Source organism: Channa argus, chromosome 9 (assembly GCF_033026475.1).
Source record: "Channa argus isolate prfri chromosome 9, Channa argus male v1.0, whole genome shotgun sequence".
Classification (NCBI taxonomy): domain Eukaryota; kingdom Metazoa; phylum Chordata; class Actinopteri; order Anabantiformes; family Channidae; genus Channa; species Channa argus.
Window position 1 is genome coordinate 16,019,892 of NC_090205.1, and position 25,391 is coordinate 16,045,282.

At 36.9% G+C, this 25,391-nt stretch overlaps 1 protein-coding gene across 11 annotated transcripts in view; it reads left to right on the forward strand.

The window, feature by feature from the left end:
* The window catches only part of LOC137133427 (bromodomain adjacent to zinc finger domain protein 2B), a 44,517-nt gene that overhangs the window by 11,648 nt on the left and 7,478 nt on the right, over window positions 1-25,391 (forward strand). For 5 of the 11 annotated variants that reach the window (XM_067517062.1, XM_067517059.1, XM_067517061.1 and 2 more), the window contains exons 2-22: window positions 10,123-10,284; window positions 11,900-12,085; window positions 12,683-12,808; window positions 13,307-13,479; window positions 13,578-13,784; window positions 14,175-14,810; window positions 15,533-15,594; window positions 15,703-16,133; window positions 16,330-16,614; window positions 17,671-17,731; window positions 18,878-18,986; window positions 19,162-19,263; window positions 20,447-20,657; window positions 21,379-21,471; window positions 21,560-21,621; window positions 21,883-21,948; window positions 22,693-22,758; window positions 22,926-22,970; window positions 23,198-23,230; window positions 24,449-24,514; window positions 24,748-24,888. In XM_067517062.1, coding sequence (XP_067373163.1) covers window positions 10,125-10,284; window positions 11,900-12,085; window positions 12,683-12,808; window positions 13,307-13,479; window positions 13,578-13,784; window positions 14,175-14,810; window positions 15,533-15,594; window positions 15,703-16,133; window positions 16,330-16,614; window positions 17,671-17,731; window positions 18,878-18,986; window positions 19,162-19,263; window positions 20,447-20,657; window positions 21,379-21,471; window positions 21,560-21,621; window positions 21,883-21,948; window positions 22,693-22,758; window positions 22,926-22,970; window positions 23,198-23,230; window positions 24,449-24,514; window positions 24,748-24,888 — 3,321 coding nt within the window. In that variant the 5' untranslated portion in view covers window positions 10,123-10,124. The remainder of the gene's footprint in view (window positions 1-10,122; window positions 10,285-11,899; window positions 12,086-12,682; window positions 12,809-13,306; window positions 13,480-13,577; window positions 13,785-14,174; window positions 14,811-15,532; window positions 15,595-15,702; window positions 16,134-16,329; window positions 16,615-17,670; window positions 17,732-18,877; window positions 18,987-19,161; window positions 19,264-20,446; window positions 20,658-21,378; window positions 21,472-21,559; window positions 21,622-21,882; window positions 21,949-22,692; window positions 22,759-22,925; window positions 22,971-23,197; window positions 23,231-24,448; window positions 24,515-24,747; window positions 24,889-25,391) is intronic. The other 6 variants (XM_067517052.1, XM_067517056.1, XM_067517060.1 and 3 more) reach the window with 6 other exon arrangements.

Sequence of the window (25,391 nt, forward strand, 5' to 3'; positions counted from 1 at the left end):
CTATAAAACATGGCCACTTTGCTTCCTTCACAAAAACATGGCCAGCCAGTTTCTTTTAAGCATTAGCTGCTGACTTCTTTTCTGCTCTCTCATTTGAAATGGTAAATGCCAATTAAATGTGAAACATATTGTTATGTAAGCTGACATAATCCAGCTGTGAAGGCCACAGGCTTCCTGAAAATTCCACATCCTTTATATGTGAGACAGAGGCACAGAGTAGCCCATGCAGTTTGTTTTTCTATAAGGAGGATGATATTAAGCTGCCATGCTGAGCATCTTGCCTCTCCTCTTTCAGGCTTGGCTGCACAGAGCTTTCAGACAACACTGCTTGAATTTCACTAACAAAACAGGAAATTTTTTTCCCCCCATCAGTAGGGGTTTGTGTGTGTGCGCAAGGTGTTGTTTTACCCTACCCTTATAAAGCTGCCTGCATTAGACAGTATTATTAATGACATATGGTATTCATGTATATAAATATATATGTTCACCTTATGTATATCAATATTAGTTTGTCTTATATCAGACAAATCTTATACTGCCCTAGAGGTATAGCTATAAACAATTTACAAACTAATTTAGCTTTATCTTATCCCTTGCAATATAATATTGTGATATAATTACGGTTTTAGCAAGATGTTGAAAGTCTATTTATTTTTGATGTTTTATTTTGTTCTGCATTTTGCCTGAGTACGGATGTGCTTGAAAGTGTGTCAATGATGTAATCCTAATTAAAATAACACTCAGTTATTCTTGTGTTTTGTCATGCATACTTATGCACCTTTGTTTTACCATTGTTATAGCCTTACTATACAATAAATCAAAATTGTGAAAAGAGCCAAATTCTTGATTATTCTACAGATTTATCTAAAATTGCCTAAATAAATTATTATTTACCACTATACCACATTATTACCACTATAAGTGGTAATAATTAAGAGCATTGTAGTTATATTTAATATATTAATTACATTTTCGTATTAAATGTTCAGATTGAAAACTGTCATGATCTGATTTAAAAAAAAATGTTTTTACAAAGTTTGGACAATCTATAAAAGGTGATTTGCAAATCTCATCAACCCATATTTTATTCTTAATAGAACATAACATATCGTATATCATGTTGAATTTGAGATATTTTACCATTTCATGGTAAAATATTAGCTCATTTTGAATTTAATGTGAGTAATACATCTTAAAAAAAACAAAATTGGAATGGGGGCAACAAAAGGCTGGAAAAGTAGTTGCCGCAAATCAAAAACAAATGGAGGAGCATTTGACAACTAATTAGGTTTATTGGCAAAAGGTCACTAACATGACTGTGTATAAAAGGAGCATTTCAGAGAGGCAGATCCTCTGGGATGTAAAGATGGGCAGAGGATCACCAACCAGATCAATTGTTAAAGCTGTATCATGCAAAGAAGAAGACGTATGTGAACACGATCCAGAAACACTTCTGTGTTCTTTGGCCCAAGGCTCATTTAAAATGGTCTGAGGCAAAATAGAAAACTGTTCTGTGGTCAAATGAATCAAAATTTAAAATTCTTATTGGAAACTATGTATGTTGTGTAAAGAGGAGACGGACCATCCTGCTTGTTATCAGCGAAAAGTTCAAGGGGGTGGGGGGCATTAGTGCCTATGGCGTGGGCAGCTCACACATCTGGAAAGGCACCGTCAAATCTGAGTTTTTAGAGCAACATATGCTCTCATCCAGACAATGTCTCTTTCAGGGACGGCCTTGCATATTAACCACATACTGTATCCATCACAACAGCATGGCTTCACAGGAGAAGAGTTCGGATGCTGAACTGGCCTGCCTGCAGCCCAGACCTTTCGCCAATAGAAAGCACTTCAACTGTTTGTGACAGTTGAAGTTTCCTTTACTAAATTAATGCTGCTAGACCAATCTCACTGGCTATATGGTTTGAGTCACAGTGACTGGTGGCACTTCAGACTTCTTAGCTATTAAATGCCCATCTATTAACATTGACAGCTTACCTCATTGCCACATAGTCATTGTTTGAGCTACACAATATAGTTGAATATCTAAAGTAGTGCAGGGAGGTGATGGAAATTTAGCAGTAGAGAAAAGATCTTTTTATGAACATAGTTCAGAGGCAGACAGGAAATTAGTTATTTTTCCCTCACATTCATCAAATAAAAATAGTCTGAGTATCCTTAGGGACTCTCCCACATTTATTGAAGCCACAGCTGCATGTGTCATGTGCTTAGTATTAACTCTCCAATGAATTACAGGTGTTTTTGAGCACCATTAAAGTAACCCCTTTTTGTCCTTATCATCTGAAAGCTATTGTTATGTGTTTCATCCCATAAGAAGCTGCATATTTAATACAATAAAATGCCCTGTATAAATGTATAACTTTCATCTATTATTATTCTAAAATTATGATGTGAAACTGTTACATCCTGATACCAAGCACAAGAAGTCTGGTTGGCACGACTCACTATTTGTCATTGGAAAAAAATTGATTTATATTTTTATGGTAAATCATATTGTCATAATAACTTCTAATATGTAGCAGTTCCAAATAATTAATTGGGCTAAACTCAAGTTTATTTATTCATGCCAGTTTATCTACCCAGTTAAAGAGTTACCACTATAATATACCCTATATAATAAGTTTTCTTGTTGTTTTCTGTTTGTGGTCTGTTGTATACTAGCTTGGTATAACAGGCAATGTAACAGCAGGCTTTATCACAAGAAAAACAGCACAGATTTTTGCAATTGCACTGTCTATGGTTTATTTTGTCATACGTTTGGGCAAAACAAAAGTGGCAGTCAGTTAAGCAAAATCATGAGAGGGAGTGCTGTTTTACTGAATATCAGTACAATTCAGCAAATTCAGCACAGCACCACAACCTCAGTGTGATATTGCTATAGCTGTAGTAAGCGACAACAGATTATTGTTTGTTTATTTAGCTGTTTAGTCATTTAGCTCCACCAACACCAATAAGCAATTTTAAGCAATTTCCCGTCGGGGATTAATAAAGTATTTCTGATTCTGATTCTGATAACTTATTAGTGATCTTTGACCACACTGAGCTAGCAACCATCAGTGTGAAGCTGTAAAGCAGAATGATCAATACAGTTAAATGTCCCAGTTCTCTTATACTCTATATTAGTACATATGGAATGTCTCTTGACCAATCAAATTGATTGGTCGGAACTAATTTTAAATATCTCAGGATTTTTTTTCAATTTGCTTCATTCCTCGTAAATGAGTCTAAGTCGTTGTTATTAGTGTTTGTTAACCTAATAATTATCTGTTTAGGAAAATCAGACTCAGCAGTAATACTGTTTTTTAAAAGCCATCCTGTAAAATACATACTCATTAGTCTTGCAAACTATAACGAATTTAAAACCGAAAACAAGATGTTTTTGTTTTTTGTTTGTGCAACTTCCCTCAAGCTAATATTGTTTTGGTGAGGTCCAGTTCTCATGAGGGAGACCTGGACCCTAGTATAATGTATAATTATAAATATAATTTTAGACAAGACTAAAATGACCATCAGCATTTATATATTTATATTATTTAAGATGCTAGCCGTCATTGTTCCAGATAGGCCTGTGTTATTTAGGACCGCTTTATCCAGGCCATAATTATTAATTTTGCTCATAAATTTTACCAGAAAACCTGAAATTATCTCCATTCTTATAATGGCTTCCAAGTGGCTGTCTGGAGAACCTGTCAACTAGCGCTAACTTGTATACAAATGTAAGCTATAAAGTACAGGATTTTAAAGCTATTCTAATTTTTCTTTTGCTAATGATGTTAGAAAGGTTTTATTTGCAACCAAAAGTGAGAAACAGCCTATAGGTGGTGTGCTGCAAAAATGAACAGGGGATTGATGTATATTGCTGACTGACTGTGTGAGCTGTCAGAATAGTCAGTCACTATGGGAAACTGATACAGCTGTAGTGTCTATATATAAAGCTAATATTATATAATTAGATGCTTTAATGTTTCTACTGTATGTTGCATCTCTAGCTTTACTCCTTATTGCAGACCTTGAAGAATGGATCAATCCTATGTCATGCCTTTTTTTTTTTTTTTGTAGTGTATCATGTTTCTCCATGTGATCTTAAACATGCCTGCTTTGGCTTGTCTTAATTGTTGATGGCCTTTTCTGTTTCCTCAGTTTGTTATAGAAGTATAATCCCATTGTTCTTCACATCAGTGCAGCCGATGCAGAGAAGTGCCATGTCAGCTGTCAAGAGTCTCTATTAGAAGGCTGATGCAAGAGTTCAGCTATTGTAAATTGTCTTTCCCGTTTTTCAGCCTGACATTGTTTAGCTGAAAGGTTGCAGTGCTTTATTAGCGACTTTCAATTAAAACATTCAGGAGCTTGTTTGAATGTACAGTAACCGGCATCATCTGCTTCAATACAGCAGTGGACATATGGACAATGTGACTAATGCTTTGAAAGGGACACTGGGGATGCCTTTTATTGGTTCATTTGGCACACTGCAGTCCCACTTCCCATTACGGTTGCTATGTGATTTATGTTGTACTCTTTGGAGAGAAACAGCATTGATGGCAGTGTTTACCTTCATCCTAGCTGCCTTTTATTTCATGTTGGACATTGGCTTGTAGGGAGAAAAGCCCTTTTAGCCCCCATGTTTTCTTGTATATAAAAGCTGTTTGTTTGATCATCTGAAGAAATACGAGGCTGTTGACAATGCAGTGCCAAGCTTTATGGATCGACAAAACCTTGGTCTTTTAATGTTCACTGTCTATGCCATTAAACATAGGCAGAATCACAATCACACTTCAACCTTCCTCCTACAGATACTTGACTGATTAGTAAAAAATGCAGGCAGAATTTACCATATGTAGTTTTTCAACATAGTCCACCTTACTGTCCTTACTGGTGGCATGTAAAATAAATTGTTTTAAGTTAACTTACGAACAGCTTTAGACCTGCACTGCCAAAGGGCTAAAACGTTTTTCTCTCATAACATGATGCAGGAGTAAATAAGTAAGGTGCTGTGGGACTGTGTGTAATGTATGATAATAATGATGGGCATACACGCCATTATCTGACTTGTAGAACTGACTTGTCTTTGTACCTGTTTTTTGAAAACGTTGCAAATCCTGTTAACTGGCCTCAGCTGGCTAAGCCATGAACAGGTATATTTAAACAGTTTTAAAATACTATTTATATGACGTTCTGTATCTGTTCATTTGAAAACACTGCTCTGATTAAATAGAAACAAGGGAAACCTCATTCTGGGGCTGCCATTCTTCTAGTACCAGCTGCATTTTCTAAGCCAACAACAAATTGATGCGACGAAATTGGACGTATAAAAATTACCTGTTCATTTTCCTCTCTCTCAACTCCCTCTTTATTTGTCTCTATGTCTCAGATTAAAACTGCAATCTGAGCTTCACAGTTTATGGCTAATACTTGTATTGATTTGGCCTCATTGAGCAGCGGCTATCAGACCATGCATGATGAATATCTTCACAACATGTGGGACTCCTGTCTCCAGGCACATCCCACACCTTCACTCATCATGAAAATGATCCACATGCACACAATGCTAAGGCTGTTGTGAAGGACAAATGTATTTTATGAAAGTATTTTTCATACTGAGGTCTCACATTATTCATCAGACTCCATTTGCCTCCTTATTTATCAGCCTTTCCACTCGATTCATGGTAGCATTCAGTACTTGTTTGTAACAGTCAGTATAAGCAGAAATAAATTTTTTGGCATAAAAATCTCCTTAAAATATTAACGTGTCCTGCAAAAATGATTATGACAGAATGCCTACTGTTTGTGTTTTACAGCTAATACTCGAGCACATTCTGAGCACAGACTAATGCTTTTGTGGAGCTTTTTGTATATGTGTGCTTTCATGCATAGAAGGACAAAGATTATACATAAAAGACAATGCACAAGAATCAATGCCTGGGGCTGCCAAAAATCAGTGAATAGAAACTGTCAGATGGTGATTAGTAAAACATGGTCAGGTTTACATTGATCACATTGAGGCTGACAGTGAGACCACTGAACCCAGAGGCTCTCCGGTGTAAGAAATACTGCTCTGCCATCTGCTACCAAACACTAATGGTCAGGGTTGTTGATCAGTGGCTCTGTAGACTCTTTTGACTTGTCAAAACCAATGCCATCTAGTTGAATGTAATTTGTAGCACAGATTTCTAATTGATACAGAGTTCAGATTTTGTTTCCCATTAATCCACCAGACATCTTAGTCTAAAAATTTTAAGGAGATTGTTTTTTGTTTGTTTTTTTTTAATGATAGACTTTAATTTTCTAATCCCATTTGCACTTTTCTTTACATAAACAGAAATCAATAGCTTTATCTGAACTTATCCAGCCATTGATGAACATCATCATTGCCTGTATTAGGGACCATAAATTCTGGAAATGGTTTCTTTTGTCTACCAACCTGGTCATATTAAAGGGGCTCTTGCTGCACAGATCACAGCTGAGGTGAATGGTAAACAAACCCTTAATGGTAAATGTCAATTGTGTAGCAATGTAATATATTCCTTTTTTTTTTAATGACTTTGGTCAGGTCCTTTCTCATGACAATATGCATGGTGTCATTGAACACCGTCAGTTAAAAGCAGCTCATGTTCTCATGTATAGAGACACTAGAAAATAATAAATGATGGTTCTTAAGTAAGTTACTAATGTGAACAACAGCAAATGTTCTTTAAGTGAACAATATCATGCAAGGTGATCTATATTGATAGAATATTTGTACTTAAAAGCATTTTTACATGTAAACCTGATGTCCAGTGTAACTGTATCATCACCTTATTAAATATTTACTATCACTGCCCTGATTGCACAAAGTATATTAATTTCCATTTAAAAATACTTGAAGCAAAGCAAAGACTCTTAAAAGGGCACAAAAATGTTATCTCATAACACTGTATCATTATATATATATTTGATTTCTTTGTAGCTTCTCTGGTATTTGACCTCACAGAGAGAATGAGTGAAAAAAAAAAAAAATTTGCTTTACTGCTGTCACCCACAGAGAAGGTTTCAGTCTCTGTACATTTTTCATAGCATCCAAAAAAAATACTCACGCCAAAAGTGAGTGGTGTTGCTATTTTTCCAAAGTAACAGAAGGAATTAATGGTGTAAAGTAGGATGATGGACATCAGCAGTGATTTGCAAATTTTGTTAGACTGCAGCTGGTGTCAAAGCAACCACGTATAGAATCAATCCTGAAGATGCCTGAGGAGGTGGATTTAACATTGTAATATAATGCTAATTAGAAGCCAATCGGGAATGCATGGTAATTAAATTCAGACCTTCTTGTAATACCTTTTTCCACTTTTCACTGAATCATTTCACCATTTTACTCCCTGAATTTGGGGAGAACAGATGCCACTCTTCATGTTAAAAAAATTATATATTAAGGCACTTTGCTTCACTACCTTTTTCTGTCTTTTGTGTGTACTTTCCATGACCTGAAAAGACATTCTTTGCAGTTATGCTACCGCTGGCCCATGCTTATGGCTTTACCAGGATTATCATTGTTATTATCACCTGTCTGTTGCAGTGGAAGAAGACGATAATGTGGACAAGCAGGGAAACACAAATGCTTTTGTGCAGTATTACAATATAAAAAGACAATATACCAATAAGAAAAGAGTTAAATGTGCGCATCCCCAAATGGACAGTAGGATGTAGTTAAATGAGAAGACTGATTTCACTCTACACTAAATTTGAAGCTATAGCTATTATCTGGTTAGATAGGCTTTGCGTAAAGATTAGAAATGAGCAAACAGCTATTTTGGCTTTGTCCATTAGTAACAAAAACAGAATTGCTGTACCTTTTAATGCTCATGACTTAAAATGTTTTATCTGTTTTGTTTCACATAAACATTTAAAAATGTCAGTGATTTAACAGTTTTTTTTTTTTAGAAGGTTGTAGGACCAATCAATTAATCATGAAAACTTTCAAAATGTAAGTGTATTTTTGTATCTTAACTGCAGGGAGTTTGTGGAAATGTTCATATGTTTGATCCTGGGCCTATACTCAATGGTGTTTGATTGGTGTCCCTTTACTTGCATGTGTCTCATGTTGACGTATTAGTTTTTCTTTACATTACAAAGATGTATGTGACAAGGTTAATTGGAAACTATTAATTTGTTATTTTGAGTATATTCTTATACCTGTGATCTATGGGGCATCAGATGAAGCAAAGAAAAACAAATCTTACCCTGACAGTTGTGTCAAAATGGTTCTCACTGTCACAGTTGAGGAGGACTGAAGTGTTTGAGAGAGTGTTATATATTGGGTTGTTTATTTAAATAGTTATAGCATATAGTTATTTAAATGATTGATGGTGTTGTGTGCTTTGTCTCATTAGAAATCCCATTCTGTTGAGGAGCTCATTGTTTTCCTGTCAAGGCAGACGTTTACTCAGAGATGACAGCTGCATTGTGTTTGTGGAATCATACACGTATATCTGAACATGACTTTGATCCAACTGGACTCATTTGTTCTGTAAAACATCTCTGGTGTATTAGCATATGTCTTTTATGGAAACTGCATCTAGCCTTTTTGGGGTGTCGTGACTTCCTGCCATGCTTCCATTGAATCACAATGGTTGGTATGGACCTACATATATCAAATTAATTTTAGATATTTAGGTTTGTTAAGAAATAGCCAGAATAGTCCAGTTGCAGCCTCTGTGTTTGCATCTTCAAAATCAAACAAGCAATACACAAGTCAAATAATTAATTGGTATTATAAGCCTCTACTTGATCTAGATAACTGCCCAAGATAAAATGTTTGCACCCTATTACTGTAAAATGAAGATGTAGCTCATCCAGATTTTAGTAGTGACACAATTATCTTTATTACCTGTCAACATCGATGCTACCCGGTTAAATATTTGATATTATTTGCTCTACTGATTCCTAATTGGTACACAGTTAGGGTAGTTTTTTTCATTAGCATACTGGACATCTTAGATTAACAATGAAGAAAAGACAAGGAAGGATGTGATATAATTACAGTATGGATGCACCTTTGTTCTCCTCTCTACATAAACCCCCACTTACAGTATCACAGAAAACGGTGGCATTTCTAGTGAAGCATGGATAAGGACTTCATGTTATTTATGTCTCATTCGTGCTGTTCCCAGTGAGGGTTGATATTTGATATTCAGAGGGTAGCTTTGTCTCCACAAATTAATCAGCTGCTCTGGTTTTCTTGTGCAGAACAGAGTCACCAAGGAGATCTAGAAGTTGTTGTTGTAATGTACAATGCCATAACAAAGCCTGGATGTGAAACACAATCTACATTTGTGTGTTAAAGAGGGTTTCAGATGTGGGCTTTTGTGATTATTGGGATGTGAAAAACCATAAATAATGGAAAATCCCAGTTATGGTGCTGATGAAAGACTGGTAACCAGAATCTCTGTGGCATGATTAAGATGATGGTTAGACACAGTGGTCTTAATGCTATCAGAGAGACCAAGATATTGCCTTCTGTTCATCTGTATAAACTTGATTCAAATGTTATAGAAAGAAAATAAAAATCTTATCCTAAAAGGCAAAAAAAAGCTACCTTTTCATAAGATGACCACAGCATATACCAGGATTTCTATATAACAAAGCTGAACAGTGTTTTAAACATGTTATTTATAGTGTATTATACTATACTAGTGTATTTCATGTGGTTGCTGACATAGTATTTCATTATAATGCAAATGAAAAAAACAAAACATAATATAAACTGATTTCTGATGTGCATGGACGATAATGTCCCTCTGTTTGGTTTTACATCAGACAGAAGTTTTAAAAAATGAAAATTATTTTTCATTAAAAATTATTGTTATTATCAAAAGTAGGAGTAGTAGTGGTTGTGGTAGTAGTATGTTACTTGGAATTATATAATTTCTAAGAAATAGTTTACTGACGTTTAGTTGACGTTTAACTTTTAGTTGATTGTTTAGTCAACTAATTAATTGGTGTCAACTGTATGCTAATACAGCACAATTCTACATTACTAAACAATACTATTAAATAATTGGCCAATACCCTTATCTATAGTATAGTAAATTGTAAATGTAATCTTTTGCATCACTGGATTGTGTTTGACAGATATGGAGTCTGGGCAGCAGCTGGCCTCCCCTTCTTCAGCCCCCTGTTCCCTTAACATGATGTCCTCTTCAGCCAGCACCTACCCCACTCCAACCCAGACACCCTCCAACAAGTTCAATCCGGCCCCTAGTTCTACAGGCAGTTCCCCTCTCACCACCTGCGGTACGTTCACAAAAAACATTTTTCATTAGGGCTACTTAGATGTGAACCAAGTAATGGCACAAGATCAAATGTGACTCAAAATTAATAATTTGGGTTTTGAGTGTTTTTAGTTCTTCTGCCACATTTCAGATGAGGTTGAGAAATTATTTTAGGAAGGTTAAGTTTTAAGTGTGCAGTGGTGCATACAGCGTTATTTGTCACGTATATACAGTACCACACCCTTAAATTACTGTTCTATTAGAAATGTTTAACATACCATGAGCTGTGATAGACTGGCAACCTGTCCAGAGTGTGCCCAGTGTCAGAATGGACTGGCTCCAGCCTCTGCAAAGCCCTCGACATTAAGTTGAGACAGCTGATGGATGGAGGAATGCACCATTTGGACTTTAATAACTATACTTCCATACAAACGTTAGAGGTAAAAACATTTATGAGGAAAGAAATATATTCAGATTTGCTATCCAACTAAATTCTAAACAAACAAAAAAACGTGAATTACAATTTTGCAGCAATGGGGTGTAAAACACCTTTCTCCATTGTAGTCCCAAGCATTTTTATAGGAATGGAAATGTTGAGTTAATGAATGCTAACAATTAAAAAACTGTGTACGCCCTTGTGGATGTCTTTTGACAACCTTTAGCTCCAGTTTATCCTGCATGATTTGACATGTCTGTCAGCCTCACACTGTGCCTGCAGCCGCCAACATCCTCATGTTTTCTCTGAATACTAATTGTGGTCAAAGACATTATGCATTGAGTAGCAGTGATGCATAAGCTGTCAGATTACCCCTGACCACAAATTAATGTGCAAATTTACATACTGGGGTTTGCAGTTTTTTTCCTTCATGATAAGATGCCCCAAAAAGTAGTGTTTTTTATTTATCTATTTTTTTGTCATGCTATTACAATGAGGAACACATTAGAGACATTCTTATGAATTATTCATTCACGGATCACCACAGCAAACGTGCGCAGAAATCTCCTTGATGATTTATTTTGGACTGAACACTAAATGCTGAAAGCACACTGGCTCCACCTTAGCTATAACACTGTTGTATCATGTAAACAGTCTGCTTTTAGGAGATTTTTCAAGACGTCTTTTGTTTCCTGTGGAAAGTAAAAGATGACAAACAGCTTTGTAGAAAATTATATTAGAATTTTCCTACTTTTAAAATCATTATAATTGCTTTCACTGGTTGGGCTTATCTCAAAAAACATCTTATGCAGCACCTCCTATTGTATTTAACACAGTATCTGATTCTATATTGCCTATGAGAAAATGTCTTGGTTTAGAGAATTTGATGAAAGATTTCACAGTATTAGCAGAATTATAGTATTCTTATTACATTATATAAACCAAGACCTGAGTCTTAGACGGTAAAACCGATGTGATTTAGCACTAGTTTTCAGCTATAATTTCACATCAGTTAGATTGTTGTAATTCAGACCAAAATTTATAACTGTGCCTTTTCAGTTAATTTTTGATGAATTGATTATGGCTAGGGAAAAGCAGAATCTCCTCGTCTCCATTGTGTGTTTTGCTGTATGTTAATATCTTACTATATCGAGTATCTGTCTTATGGATTGATTAATAAATAAAATCCTCTGTTCTCCAGACAATTTGCTACGGGTGATGAGAGATGAACACCAAAATAAACTGGGCAGCTCCAACAGTTTTCCCTTAGTCAGTCATCCGACTTTTGGGTTCTACACATCAAATTCAAGTCATTCTGGGTTTGGAGGCCTTGGTAATCTGGGTTTGTCTTCCTTGTCTGCTCATTCCCTCTTTGGTACATTTCCAGGTAAATAACCTCACTGTGCAGTTTTATTTTATTGTTATCATAGACATGAGGACCAAATCCACTATATGTTAAACATTACTTTTTCACAGTCTTCACTGTAAATTCTTGGGGGGTCTTACTGAATTATATCCTTAGTGAAATACAAATGTGTCCTACAAATGATAGTGACAATAGAACCTTCTAAAATTATGTATTTGACATTTTCATGTAATGCAGCCTGCAATGCAATACAGACACAGATATGGATATTTATCTTTTATTTTGATGGTGAAAATACAAAATCTCTGGGTATCAGACAAGAACACATTATTTGGTCCTTTTTAAAAAAGTGTTCAACATAATATTGTAAATGTTTGTGTACATATGGGTGGCCTATGTCCAATGAAGGTTTGGCACCATAAGCTCCGGCACTCCTGCAACCCTTAAAAGAATGTGTTTTGGACAATAAATTGAATATTGCTGTAATTAGGTTAAATAAACTGTTGCTCTCAGGTTAATTGAAGAATTGTTTGTTTACATGTGCCTGTTTAATAAACACAGGCCTGTTTAGTGCCTGCTTACGCCTAATTGTACAATTATCTCACTTTGTAACTCTAGACTGGTGGCAGCCATCGGAGGCATCTACCAGAGCAGCCTTCTTCTCTCCACTTCTGAGTCTTCATCCGGTTTTTGCATCAACCTTCAAAAGCCATGATCCTGTTCCCTTACAGTCACTTACCTCAGGTAAAATAGGGCAAGCTCCTGCAAAAACTCATATTTTGTGATGGTTTAAAGCGAAGAGGCACAATAAATTATTCTTTTAACATTTGTGGCCTGGGTAGCAATAAAGTTACATGCTAATGACTGATAAGTAAGCAAGCAAAGTGTAGGTCCATACTTTCTGGAAATGAATGTACCACAGAAATAAATACTCTTAACATTATGAGACTATGTTAAGTGTTGATGATACAGAGGATATAACTCAAAGGCAAACTTCAAAGGCAAACACTTCAAAGGCAGCAATGTGACGTCATTGATGACATAATCGGAACACTTACATACACTTCTTAATCTAACTAACTTTACAATACACAACGGGAACATAAACAGAGGAAACCCCAGTTGGCTCATACGGATGGTATTTTCTCATTATTCTCTATTACTCTCTTTTATTGTGCTAATGTGTTTGACTCTTATTGCATGTTTTCATGAGTGTCTATCTAAGAAAATGTCCAATGCCAGTTTCTGTAGGCGTGAATCGAACGGTGAATGGTCGGAGTGCCTCCTCTTCTGGTGAAAACTCTGCTGCGGACACCAGTTTATTTCCAGCAAAAGGAAACCAGGGGAAAACTAAAGCCAGAAGTAGTTGGAGTCAGGATTTGAGCCAGAAGACTGTTCAGAAAACAAAACAAAAGGTTAGAAGAACGTATCTTTATTACTCTGCATTCGTAAAATTTCACCTTTTTAGTCTATTTAATCTTATGAAAAAAATTTGACTTATATGATTACTTAGAAACCCAACAAAACACCAATAGAGACCTCAAGCATGAGTGGCAGCATGAGTGGCAGCCAGGCAGGATCCTTGTCAGCTAGCTCCAGTGATTGTGAAGAGAGCAGCGGTGACCCAGATGACATAGAGGAGGTGGACAGTGATGAAGATGGCAATGATCAAAGCAATGGGAGTGACGAGTCAGATTCAGACAAAGAGGATCAAGTTGAGGTAAGGCATGTCTATGTGTAGTTGCCAGGGTTTGTTTAAATACTGTATTATAATAACAAGAATATTCTGATTGGTTATGAAAATGTCTTGGGATCCATGTTGTCCAGCATTTCAAATAGATCGACTGAAATGTTGTTCTTGTATTTTAGCATAATGCATGTAAATGTATTGCTAGCATTGTTTTCATTATTTTGTTATCTTTTTCTGAAAATATTATGTAAGTTTCGCTGTATAAAACTGCTCTGTTAAATAAATACAAAGTGGCCTTTTAGTGGGTGGCAAACTGTGGATGTATGTCCTAGCTGACAGAGTTGACGTTGTAATGCTCTCTCAGTTGGAGCTGACATGACATGCTGTCTTCTCCCTGTTTTTTTTCATCCTCCTACTCAGGGACTGACACAGAACACATCTGAGAGTAAAAAAAAGAGACCTTCCACTGCTGTGGACAGTCATTGTGACCGTGTTCCTTTGACTTCCTCATACAGCTTTCAGTCCTCTTCTTCTACCGGGCACCTTCAGTCTACAGGACTGTCTCTCCTGAACCGTAGGACTGCAGAGGAGAAGGGCCAGAAGCATACCAGTGTCATTCAGGCCACAGGGCCACTAGACAGCAACAATTCTTCAGCATTATCCCACAGGAAGACCTTTCCTTTGCTGTCCAGTACTTCACCCAAACCCATCTCTTTCTCCAACTCACTTAAACACTTACCCCCACCCACATCACCAAAGCACTCTTCTCATTTGTCACAAAAGCACAGCTCTGCCTCCTCCTTTCCTAAACCTCTTAATCTCTGTTCCCCTAAAAATCCCCTGACTCTGTGTTCCTCAACTAAACTCTCATCTCTTTCTTCACCCAAACCTCTCTCTCTCTCTTCTTTACCAAAACCACCAACAATGTTAGTTTCACATAAACCCACATTTTTGATGCCCTCTTCCAAGCACACACAGCCTCTTGATAGCACAAATGAGAGCAGTGGACACCCATCAGATGAACCCGTATTACACATAAACAGTTTAAATTTAAAGGTGAGTTGTTGTTGTTTTGTGTCTTTTACAGTAGTGCATCGTAGCTAATACTTAAAAATCTAAAGTTAGATTTAAAACAAATCTGTATAAAAGTATTTTTTATAATCTTAATGTACAAAAGTTTTTATTTAATTTATTGCCCATCATTGTTTCTGTCATGACATAAACTGAGTTTTTCGTCACAGCAGAAAATTAATTCCTATACATTTCTTTAAGGGTTTCTTAATACTGCACGTCTGGCTACTACATAACCAAAAGTGACAATGCATCTAACTCCGTTGGGAATACTTCACCAAAATGACAAACATTTAGCTCTTTAGGATGTTTGTTTTCAGGAGAGAGATTGGCCTCTCCTACAGCACTCCGTTATTGTCACTATTCTGAGAAGGAGGGAAAATTTAGCTTTTTAATTCTTACGGTAGTGGTATATTAAAGAAAAGGCTTTTGGTTGCCAGAGTGTGACAATAGCAGCAAATACAAGATGACAGCTAAAGTCACAAAATGCCACTAAGCCAAACAATTTGAAAATATTTATTTTTTACAAAGCCTTTTTTTCCTGTATTGTTGTTGACAGGATTAAGTCTGCTCTTCATTGTCCCTGTCTCTTATTACACCTTAAATTTCTTCATTTACAGCCCACAGTAATGTTATGTGAGTGACAGTTTGTGTAATTATTTTCTTTTTTCCTTGTTTCCCTTTCTTCTTCATTTATAATTATGGAGACCATCCATTCCAAGGACTCCTTCAGGCAGGCTTTCCCTCTGCGACCGACCAGCCAGAACTGGTAATGACAAAATGCATCCTGCAGTATGCATCCTCTTCATCATTGCTAACACCATCTAAATATTTATCAAATACCCTGAGCAACCATTTCCTTTCTCTCCCAACACAGTAATGACACCAACCTGAACCATCACCGTAACAGAGAAATCCACAGTGATGTTCAGGATGCCCCTTTGGCTCTCATCTCTAAACCCCAGAGCCAGAGTACCAACCCTAACAGAAAGCCACTTGTGGCAGCTACCAGCCCCCCCTACATAGTACCTATCAACTTGAGCACTGGCATCAAGGAACTATCGGGCAGCTTGGTTTCCCATTTTAAATCTTCGTCTTCATCAGGACTTCCTCATAAATCAAGAAAGACCAAAACTGTGCATGTAGGAAAACACCTCTGTAATACTTTCCGTGAACATGTAGACTTGGTCGGAGTCAGTGAGTCTGATATCCAAAGCAGCAAGGGCTCAGATGAATCCTTAGGAGATGACCTTGATGATGAAGATGATGATGATATTGAGGATGAAGATTCTGGTAGTAGTCTGTCAGGTTAGATTACACAGACCTTTCTTTTATTTAACAAAAAAAAAAAAAAAAATACAGGTAAAATGGTGCTGTGGATCTAAGCTATTAGATAAGGTTTCTTTGAGAAATTAGCAGTGCGCTATATGCTTTGGTTGTAAGACATTGCCCACTAGCCTGTAATTCTGATTTCTCTCTTCTCGGTGTGTGGAATCCCTTGCAGAGTCGGAGAGCAATCTGGAGAGTGGCTCTGATGATTATATCAAGCAGGATGGTGAAACAGAAGGAGATGGCAATGCTAAAAGGACTCCTCTGAAACTAGTTAAATCTTTCAATACGCACAAGTACCCCTTGAACCTCTCTGCCAACAGCTCCCTGCTTAATTTGCAGATTATTAAGCCTCCTAGTTTACCAAGTGGTCTGCTAACCCCATCCACACTGAGCAGCTCAGGGGCATTCAGTAACCACTGCACCCCATCCCCATCCTTCACTTTTGCCACACAATCAGGTAAAAAAAACTGTTTTCTAAATGTTTAGTTCTAATGCCACATCCTTTTACAGAGACGAGGAACCTTTCAACGAACCAAATTCCTCAATCTGTGTTTTCTAAGAGGAACCACAGTATAAATATAATATTAGGTCTCTAGTGTTATCTTTCAAAGGGGGCAGTACTTCCTAGAAGTCAACTGACTTTTGCACTTTTGATTCATCAACAGGCTAATATGCCACAAGGCTTTCGGGAAATGCAAAACACAATTCCCTCAAGGATTTTTAACCCAGAGAAAGTTCCTGGATCTTAGTTCATTCAGAAATAAATTACCAAGAACTAAATGCACCAGGTAGAACTTCACCCTAATGAACCAAATGCATCCAAAACCTACAAAACATGTTATAATGTTACATTTATAATTCAGTGTTATACTTTAATGTGTGAATCAGTCTTCTGGAAAGAGAATGGAACGTCTTTCCTTTATAAAAAAAAACATGGATATACAGGTCTCAATAGATCCAGGTAAAAATTAGCGTTTCTCTCTGGGTGCTTATAATCTGATACTGGATAGAGCAAATTATTGTACACCACCAAGTCCTGGACTCTGACCTGCCAAAATAGAATTGTATTTATTTCTTGTTCCATTTGGTCATTTTACTGAGTAAAAACAGTTGTACGCAGTAAATGGCGATGAGTAAGAGAAATCTAGAAACTTTAACATAGATAAAAAGAAGAATCTTGCTTTGCATTTTACACTACCAGTACTACAACCCAGCTAAGTTGCTGTACAAATTTGTTACCTCTTTTATGTGTCAAAAGGTCAAAATATTAGTTGCCTAATAGTTTAGATTTATGTATCATGTATGTTTGGTGTTGATTCTGAATTGGGTAGCATTCTGCAATGTAAACAAATTCCACTGCCCCAGGACGTGTGATGAATTAAATTTATAGGTGAAAATAACAATCAAAAAAAGATTGAGATGTTTAACATATGCTTTTATAGGGATTTTACATATTTATGAATGTAGCCCCCTCCTTGTTTTTACTGGTTAGTTTATTTCTTCTGTTTTTTAGGTTCAGGGAAGAGGAGGAGAGTAACAGATGAAAGTGTTCTACAGTTGCCTCTTAAGTTTGGGTGAGATATTGTGCATGCACTTCAAAATAAAACAAAAATACATTAAGATTTAATGATTTGTTCCATGTTCCAATTGTGCTTGCTGTCATAGGTGCTATATTGTTTATGTTTATGCTACTGGGGTTACAGTAAAATGCCAGCTCGCTGAAGGCAGATGAGTGACCTTTCCTCAAAGGTCAAATGTCTTGCCTTACTTTGTAGAGCAGCTTAAGGACACATTCACAAACTGCAAATATTTTCATACCTCTAGGTTTGCCACATACACCAGAAAAGCAACTGAGTTTCAGTAAACAAACAACACTGTTGATACATTTGCCCAAGAAAGAAAAATGAATCAGAGTGCATTCTCAAAACAAATGATGTCATATCATTTCACACATTTTTCAGTGTAAATGTAGTTAACTGGTGTGTGAATATGACACTGGTTAAGAAAGCAGCACTGAGTTCTTGAATTGAGCACAGTGACATCTTCAGAAATGGCTAGTAGAAGCAGACCACAAAGAAAATTCCTTGCTTTCCTTTAAGAGGCCTTAAAACATGGTCTTGAGCAATAAGTCATAGTGGGCAGGAAATGAAATGAAGACCAGCAGTTCAACACAAGGAGTTAATTGCATCCAGCCTCAACACAGACATGCAACATTAACAGCTTCCTGCCCACAAATTCTGCAGCCTTGGATCAGAGCAGCCTTTCATCATCTATGGATGTTTTTTATCAGCAAATTCATGGAGAACACAGGCCACAAAGCTGTATTTCAGCTGTGGAATAACAGCCTACATGTCTCTTCTGTAAGCCATGGCTGCTCTCCAGCGGAGCTCGTGGGAACTGAGGGCTTGCCCCACTTGGCTCTCAGCCATTTATAAGTCTGATTACTGAAAGGGTCACAGGATAGCAAGGCCAGAGACTATACAGAACTCAACTGTGCAGACATTATTTACAGTACATTGTCTCCCCATTCTCCCATTGCTATGGAAAGATGATATGCATCTGCCTGATACCGATACACGCTGCAGGAGGAAACTATAAATTATAAAAACATTTAGCCTATGACATATGTATTCTTGATGACTGAATACAACTTTAACATCAGTGTTATATTATTGTATTTCTGTTTATCATATGCTATATTTTGCTATTTCTTTATGCAGGTGGCGGAGAGAGACACGGGTCAGGACTGTGGCAAGTCGTCTACAAGGGGAGGTGGCTTATTTTGCCCCCTGCGGGAAGAAGCTGCGTCAGTATCCTGATGTAATCAAGGTAGAAATATTGTTTTATGGAAAATGCATAGCTATTTAGAACAAATTTAATGCCTTTATGCCTGGGGCTTTATGTATGTGCATCCAAGGGTAGTTAAGTTTTTTGTGTCTGACCAGTTCATATAACTCAGTTCCTTTCTATGTTTTAATTAATATGCATTATTCTTTTGTGTAAGTACCTGCTGCGGAATGGAATAACTGAAATCTCACGGGAGAACTTCAGCTTTAGTACAAAAATTAAAGTTGGTGACTTTTATGAAGCCAGAGAAGGACCAGAGGTAAGCGGTGCTTATTTTGTTTTGGTTTTTTTTGTGATTCTTGTACACATGAATTTCAAAAACCAACAACCTAACTTTCATCTAGAGTGTAATCTAGAATCATATCATATTAATTTTCTCCATTGATTTTGTGAAAACGTAATTAAATCAAAGATTGAAACAAAATATGATTTATAATGTCAGATATATTTCAATCTATTTATGATCTACACCCCCCTTAAAGCTTCAGTGTAACTGGTGAAATTTGTTTTATCAGCCATTTCTGTTTTAATGTTTTATCTTCTGTGAATCTGCATTTTTCTGTTTGGCTCCACTTTTGCAGCTTTAAATTCTTTAAAAACTTAAAAACTGCCCTCAGAAATTGTCTTTTCTAGTTATTATGACTTCTGTCTTCTGGGGGCGGCTGTAGCTCAGTTGGTAAGGCAGTCTTCGGACTACAGGGTCAGTGGTTCGATCCCTGGTCCGAGCTATATGTCGAAGTGTCTCTGGGCAACACGCTGAACTCCCAACAGCCCATTCCCATCCCCAGGTGTGCAGTGCTGGTCCAAGCCTGGTAGAAATTGGGGGAGGGTTGCATCAGGAAGGGCATCTGGCTAAAAAATATTTTTTAATATCTTATATGGCCTTTTAATATCTTTTATACTTTTTAGGATTTTTACACTTTTATACCTTTTAAATGTATGACGTCATCAATGACGCCATCACACGCCACACAACATAATTACTTTTGAAGTTTCTGCCTTTGAAGTTTTTATGGCTAACTGGCTTTGACGTTTGCCTAACCAGTATACAAGGAAGGGACATTTCCTTTGAACTGTTACAGCAAAAGCAAAACTTTCAGCTATTTCAGCAAAACAGGTCAGCTTTTTCAGCAAGGTTATTTAAAGAGAAATTAAACTTCACTGATATTGTAGTAGGTATGAGAGCACATAAATGTACATATCAAATAATTCGCCATTTCTGTCTTTTACTTCTCAATATTACTTGCGGTATTTATTTAAAATAGATAATAATATGAACAACAACATAATATGAATCTGCTAATGTCTAAATGCTGGAAAATTGCAAGGAGTCATTCCATGTCATATTATATCCCCCACACAGCTTCCACAATCTAGCTGAGAAGTTACAGCAGTAAGTCTAGACGCTTATTCGTTTATTCATTTTACTGCATATTATACAGGGTTTACAATGGTTCTTGATGGCTGAAGAGGAAATTGCTTCCAGTATCATAGCAATGGATGGGAGGCACAACCGCCGCCCGAAGGCTGGGCATGAGACACCAGGTGATGCCACTGGGGGCAGACAGTGGAAAGACCATCCTCATATTATTGCTGAAAATAACTTTCAGGATGTTAGCGATGCCAAGATGCTACGCAAACTGGAGGCTCAAGGTTAGTTTACAACTTAGAAATGTTTCAGTGGCACCTTTGGTTCCTTTGTGGTTCGAGATTATGGCAGACGGTGGCATCTTTTTTGTTTTGGCAGCCTGATGGCTCTCTGGGTAGAACCTCAGGCTGGGATGCAGAAGTATGCAAGAATCAAATCCCAGCCAGCCACAGGTGTGAGCGAGGCACTCAGCGCTAGCTCACCAGGCACTGCCTGTGGCTGCCCAAAACTTCCCCCGGGGGGGGGGAGGTGGGTTAAATGCAGATCAAATTTAATTGTAATATGTAAAAATTTCCTCCGATGACAAAAAATAATCTTCAAGTCTAATTGGTCAGCTGATGATATGTGATGTCACATGAAGATATTGAACCTTTTTAACTGTTTAAAAAAACAGTGGTTACTGTTTTGGTCTCAGAGCCTTAAAACGCAGTGGTTAGGGTTAATTTTTATACTCTCATCTAAAAAAAAAAAAAAACAGCAGAACTGATTTCACAGTATTCCAGAACATAATTCAACCATTACATGTGTTGCATATCATTTAAGGGCCATGGGGCTTTTTTCTAAACTTGTTGTTTTGCTCTTACTATACACTTCACATGGATATTAAAATGGGAACACACTCTTTCTCTGTTGGTAATTTAGAGAGTATTTGGAGAGTTATATACATGCAGATTTTTTTTTTAATTACCTTTTTAACTCACGTAGGATGTGTTCTTCATATTGCAGAAATAGCTCGACAGGCAGCTCAGATTAAATTGATGAGAAAACGTGAGAAGCAAGCTATGGTGCAAGCAGCTAAAGAGGCAAGGAAGCAACAAGGTAAACAGCAGCTGTCCACTTAAATTATTCCCTAACACTAGATCATATGCTACTGTATGTGCAGGAGTAATTTGTTTGCATTTTCCAGCAATAATGGCTGCTGAGGAGAGACGAAAAAAGAGGGAGCAGATGAAGATTCTTAAACAGCAAGTAAGAATATTTTTCGTGTGAATCTTATTTTTCATGCACAGCTTCATTGTAACTGTTCTGTTGCGTATTTGTGCATTTCAAGGTGAATACGTTTAAAGTTGAATCGCTGTAAAAGTTGCTATCCTTCCTGCACCTATTGCATATATTGCTATTTGCATAGACTCACTGTGCTTCACTCCACACCACACTCCCCTCCACCGCTCTATAAGATGCATGACTTAACAGTTAATTTATTTGATCTTGTCCTCATCCATTTACCAGGAGAAGATCAAGCGTATTCAGCAAATTCGTATAGAGAAAGAACGGCGTGCACAGCAAATTCTCGAGGTTTGTTCTGAAAGTTATTGCAGAAACATTCTAAGACACTTCCTTTCTGCTGTTGATAGGATTTTAAAAAGCCCTACCAAAGGCTATTCCTAAATTACGTGGTCCGTCTTTTGGTCACATCTAGCGAGTGCATGTGACTAATGCCTAATTGGGTTTTTGCAAAAGTGCCATTGAATATGAAAATCTCCTTAGGCTGTGATGGTGCTTAATGCAAAATACAGTATTTCATTAGGGAAGAGGTGGCTCACTGTTTACCATGACTAGGTAAAATACCTGTTTTCCATGCCTTCATTAAAAGAAGCTGTGAAGTATTTTTCAAATTTTCAAATTTTAGTTGACACAGTTGGGAAGCTGCTCTTAACAGAATTTCATTGGGGCTATAATTACTGATTGAAATTTATCTTAATTTATTCTTACTGCCTGCTGGTGTTTTATAATAACCACAGCCATTTTGTCTCTTATTGTTAATGGGTGGGAATAATCATCCCACTGCTCAAGATTACAATGTGTTTGATTTGATATTAATAACGAACTCTGTGTGGAATGTAAACCGTCGGACAGAATAATCAAGCAGCACATACAAGACTGGCACATAATATAACAAGCCATATTTAAATGTATTTTTCAAGTTGGAGATAATTTCACTTTTGTTTTTAATAATCATGTGGTGTACATTCTATGTGCCTTTGGAAGGAGTCAGTCACTTTTGTTGCATGACCAAAAACACCTATTTGGTTTACACAGGCGAAAAGAAAAAAAAAAGAAGCAGCAGCCAGTGCGAAAATATTGGAAGCTGAGAAACGGAACAAGGCAAGTAAAATGAAATTTGCAAAAGCATTTACAGCAAGAGGCCTGGACTTCTTGCAAGACTGTTGGTGAATACAACAAGAAAGCCAGCCATTTCTGTATGCCATATTATTGTGTAAATGTTAAAAAATAGGTTTTAGTTTCTAACTGAGCTAATCTTTATTTTATAGGAGAAAGAGATGCGAAGACTTCAAGCTGTTATACTGAAGCACCAGGTGGGTTGTTTCCCACAACAAAATCCACGGTTACTGTGTTGTAGTTGAATGTCCTAGAGATCGTATCGGACTAATCACCATTTGTTCACTGAATTCTTTCAAATTATTTTTAGACTTTGTCTTTTTAGTCTATTTTATTTTACCATATTGTAGTTTGGATATTTTCTTGCACTGAATGTCTTGTGTGATTTTCTATTTCTTAATACTATGCCAACTTTTTCTACCAGGAGGTGGAGAGGCATAGACTAGATATGGTATGGGTATGTTTGTTTCTGCGCATTTAACAAACAATTGTGAGCGTGATGTGATAGACTGTATGGATGCCATAATAGTCATAGTACATCCCTCTGCATGGCTTTTCCAGAAATCCACACTCCATACTACAAGTCTGTGATGCTTGTCTACCTAGAAATGCCCTCATGGCAGTGCACTCTGATAGCCTGAACAAACATCAATTGCCCATTGCATTGTTTCTGTTTTGGACTTTTCATATTAGGTGCAGAAATTCCATTAACTGTTTTTTTTTTTGTTTTGTTTGTTTTTTTAACCCTCTGAAAAAGTCAATATACACAATTTATATTTGCCACCACTGAGTAAATAATTCTGATTTTGGAACTTACAATGTTTTGTTATTTACAATTTACAGTAAATCTTTATTGGGTCGTTTATTTGTGTCACTAAATCTACCTGAGCTGCAAGGAAAGTGATTACACAGTAGGTGGACTATAGAGTTAAATATTACATTTTTTTTGTCCTTTTGGTTTATCCTGTGAGTTCAGGGTCACCACAGTGGATCAGTAGTCCGCATGTTGATTTGATACAGTTTTTCCTGACGCAACCCTCCCCTATTTCTACCGGGCTTGGGACGGATGTGGATAGGCATGGGCTGATGGGGCTTCACTATCTTGCCCAGGGACACTTCGACATGTGGACGGGCAGAGCGGGGCACGAACCTTCCGACCCTATGGTCGGTAGGTGGCCACTCTACCAACTGAGCCACTGCCGCCCCTATAGTTTAAATATTCAAATACAGTTGAATAGTATGTCTGGATAGCTTATCAGTTGACTGGAAATACATTGACTGTCCTCCATGCCACAACTTAATATCTGCTGCTTATAGTTATAAAATTCTTTACTGCTTGCCAACACTATCAGTATAATAATTACTGTCTCTAACTTTGAGCTTATGCTTTGTTTGCAATTCACAACCCTTTTAGTGTTTTTTGTATCCTGGTGCCACATGTACATTTGATTTAACTGATTATAGATGTCTTTACAACTAAACTACAGGCTACATCTAAACAAAGCACAATCTGCAACACTTGCAATACACATTGATCTTTGCTGCTACTGTATATCTGCTAAGCATGCTGTGTCATTCATACTGTGTTTTGTATCTTTAAGCCTTTTTGCTCTTTATAAATTTATAGAAACTGTAAATAGAATAGAATAGAAACAAAGTGTCTGTGCTTGGCTAGGAGAGGGAAAGACGCAGGCAGCACATGATGCTCATGAAGGCTGTGGAGGCCCGTAAGAAGGCAGAGGTGGGTAGCTGTTTTTACTTCTGCTTGTATTCTGCTTATTTCTTCCTTCTGTATCCTGCTACTTTTTGTCCTTTCTTTTATGTGGAAATCCTGTAACCTTTACAGTGCAGTACAGTCAGTTAATCTCTCTTTTAAATTTTTATGACTCAACATTGTGCTAACTTTTTTTGACCAATATAGTTCTAAACACCATATTCTGCAGCAATGTCAATGACACTTTGTTTTGACTATAGGAAAAGGAGCGTTTGAAGAAAGAGAAGAAAGATGAGAAACGGTTAAACAAGGAAAGGAAACTGGAGCTCAAAAGACTGGAACTAGAAAAAGCAAAGGAGCTGAAGAAGCCAAATGAAGACATGTGTTTAGCAGATCATAAGGTATCCACACACTATGGAGCTGTTGGCAGATGATAATGGGAGTCCATGTATGTCACCACAGATAGTCTCCATCTGTGGAGTAGATGTATGTGGAAAGATTGGATTTTTCACCAGCACAAGGATTTTTAGATGTAGAAATCAATTAATGTAATCACTGTAGGAATATAGGCGCAAACAAAATGTAAATGTGTTGTTTCACTATCAGATATGCGATCAGATAAGCCAAAACAAAATAATATTGTCACTGAAAGCATCTGGATTGATTCAAAAGAAAACTGTTAGATTGTAATACTGCCACCAAGTGGCTGTTGATATCACAACCCCAACCAGGCATTGCTGATCTAACCTGTGTTCATACCATTTCTTTAACTGAACCAATGAAACAAATTAATCTGAAATAACTCATTTCAGATAGTGTAATCAAATCTGTAATCTTCCTAAAACCATAAAAAATCGTCAACATATTTGTTTTGGATGTTTGATCTACAGAGATTTGACATGAT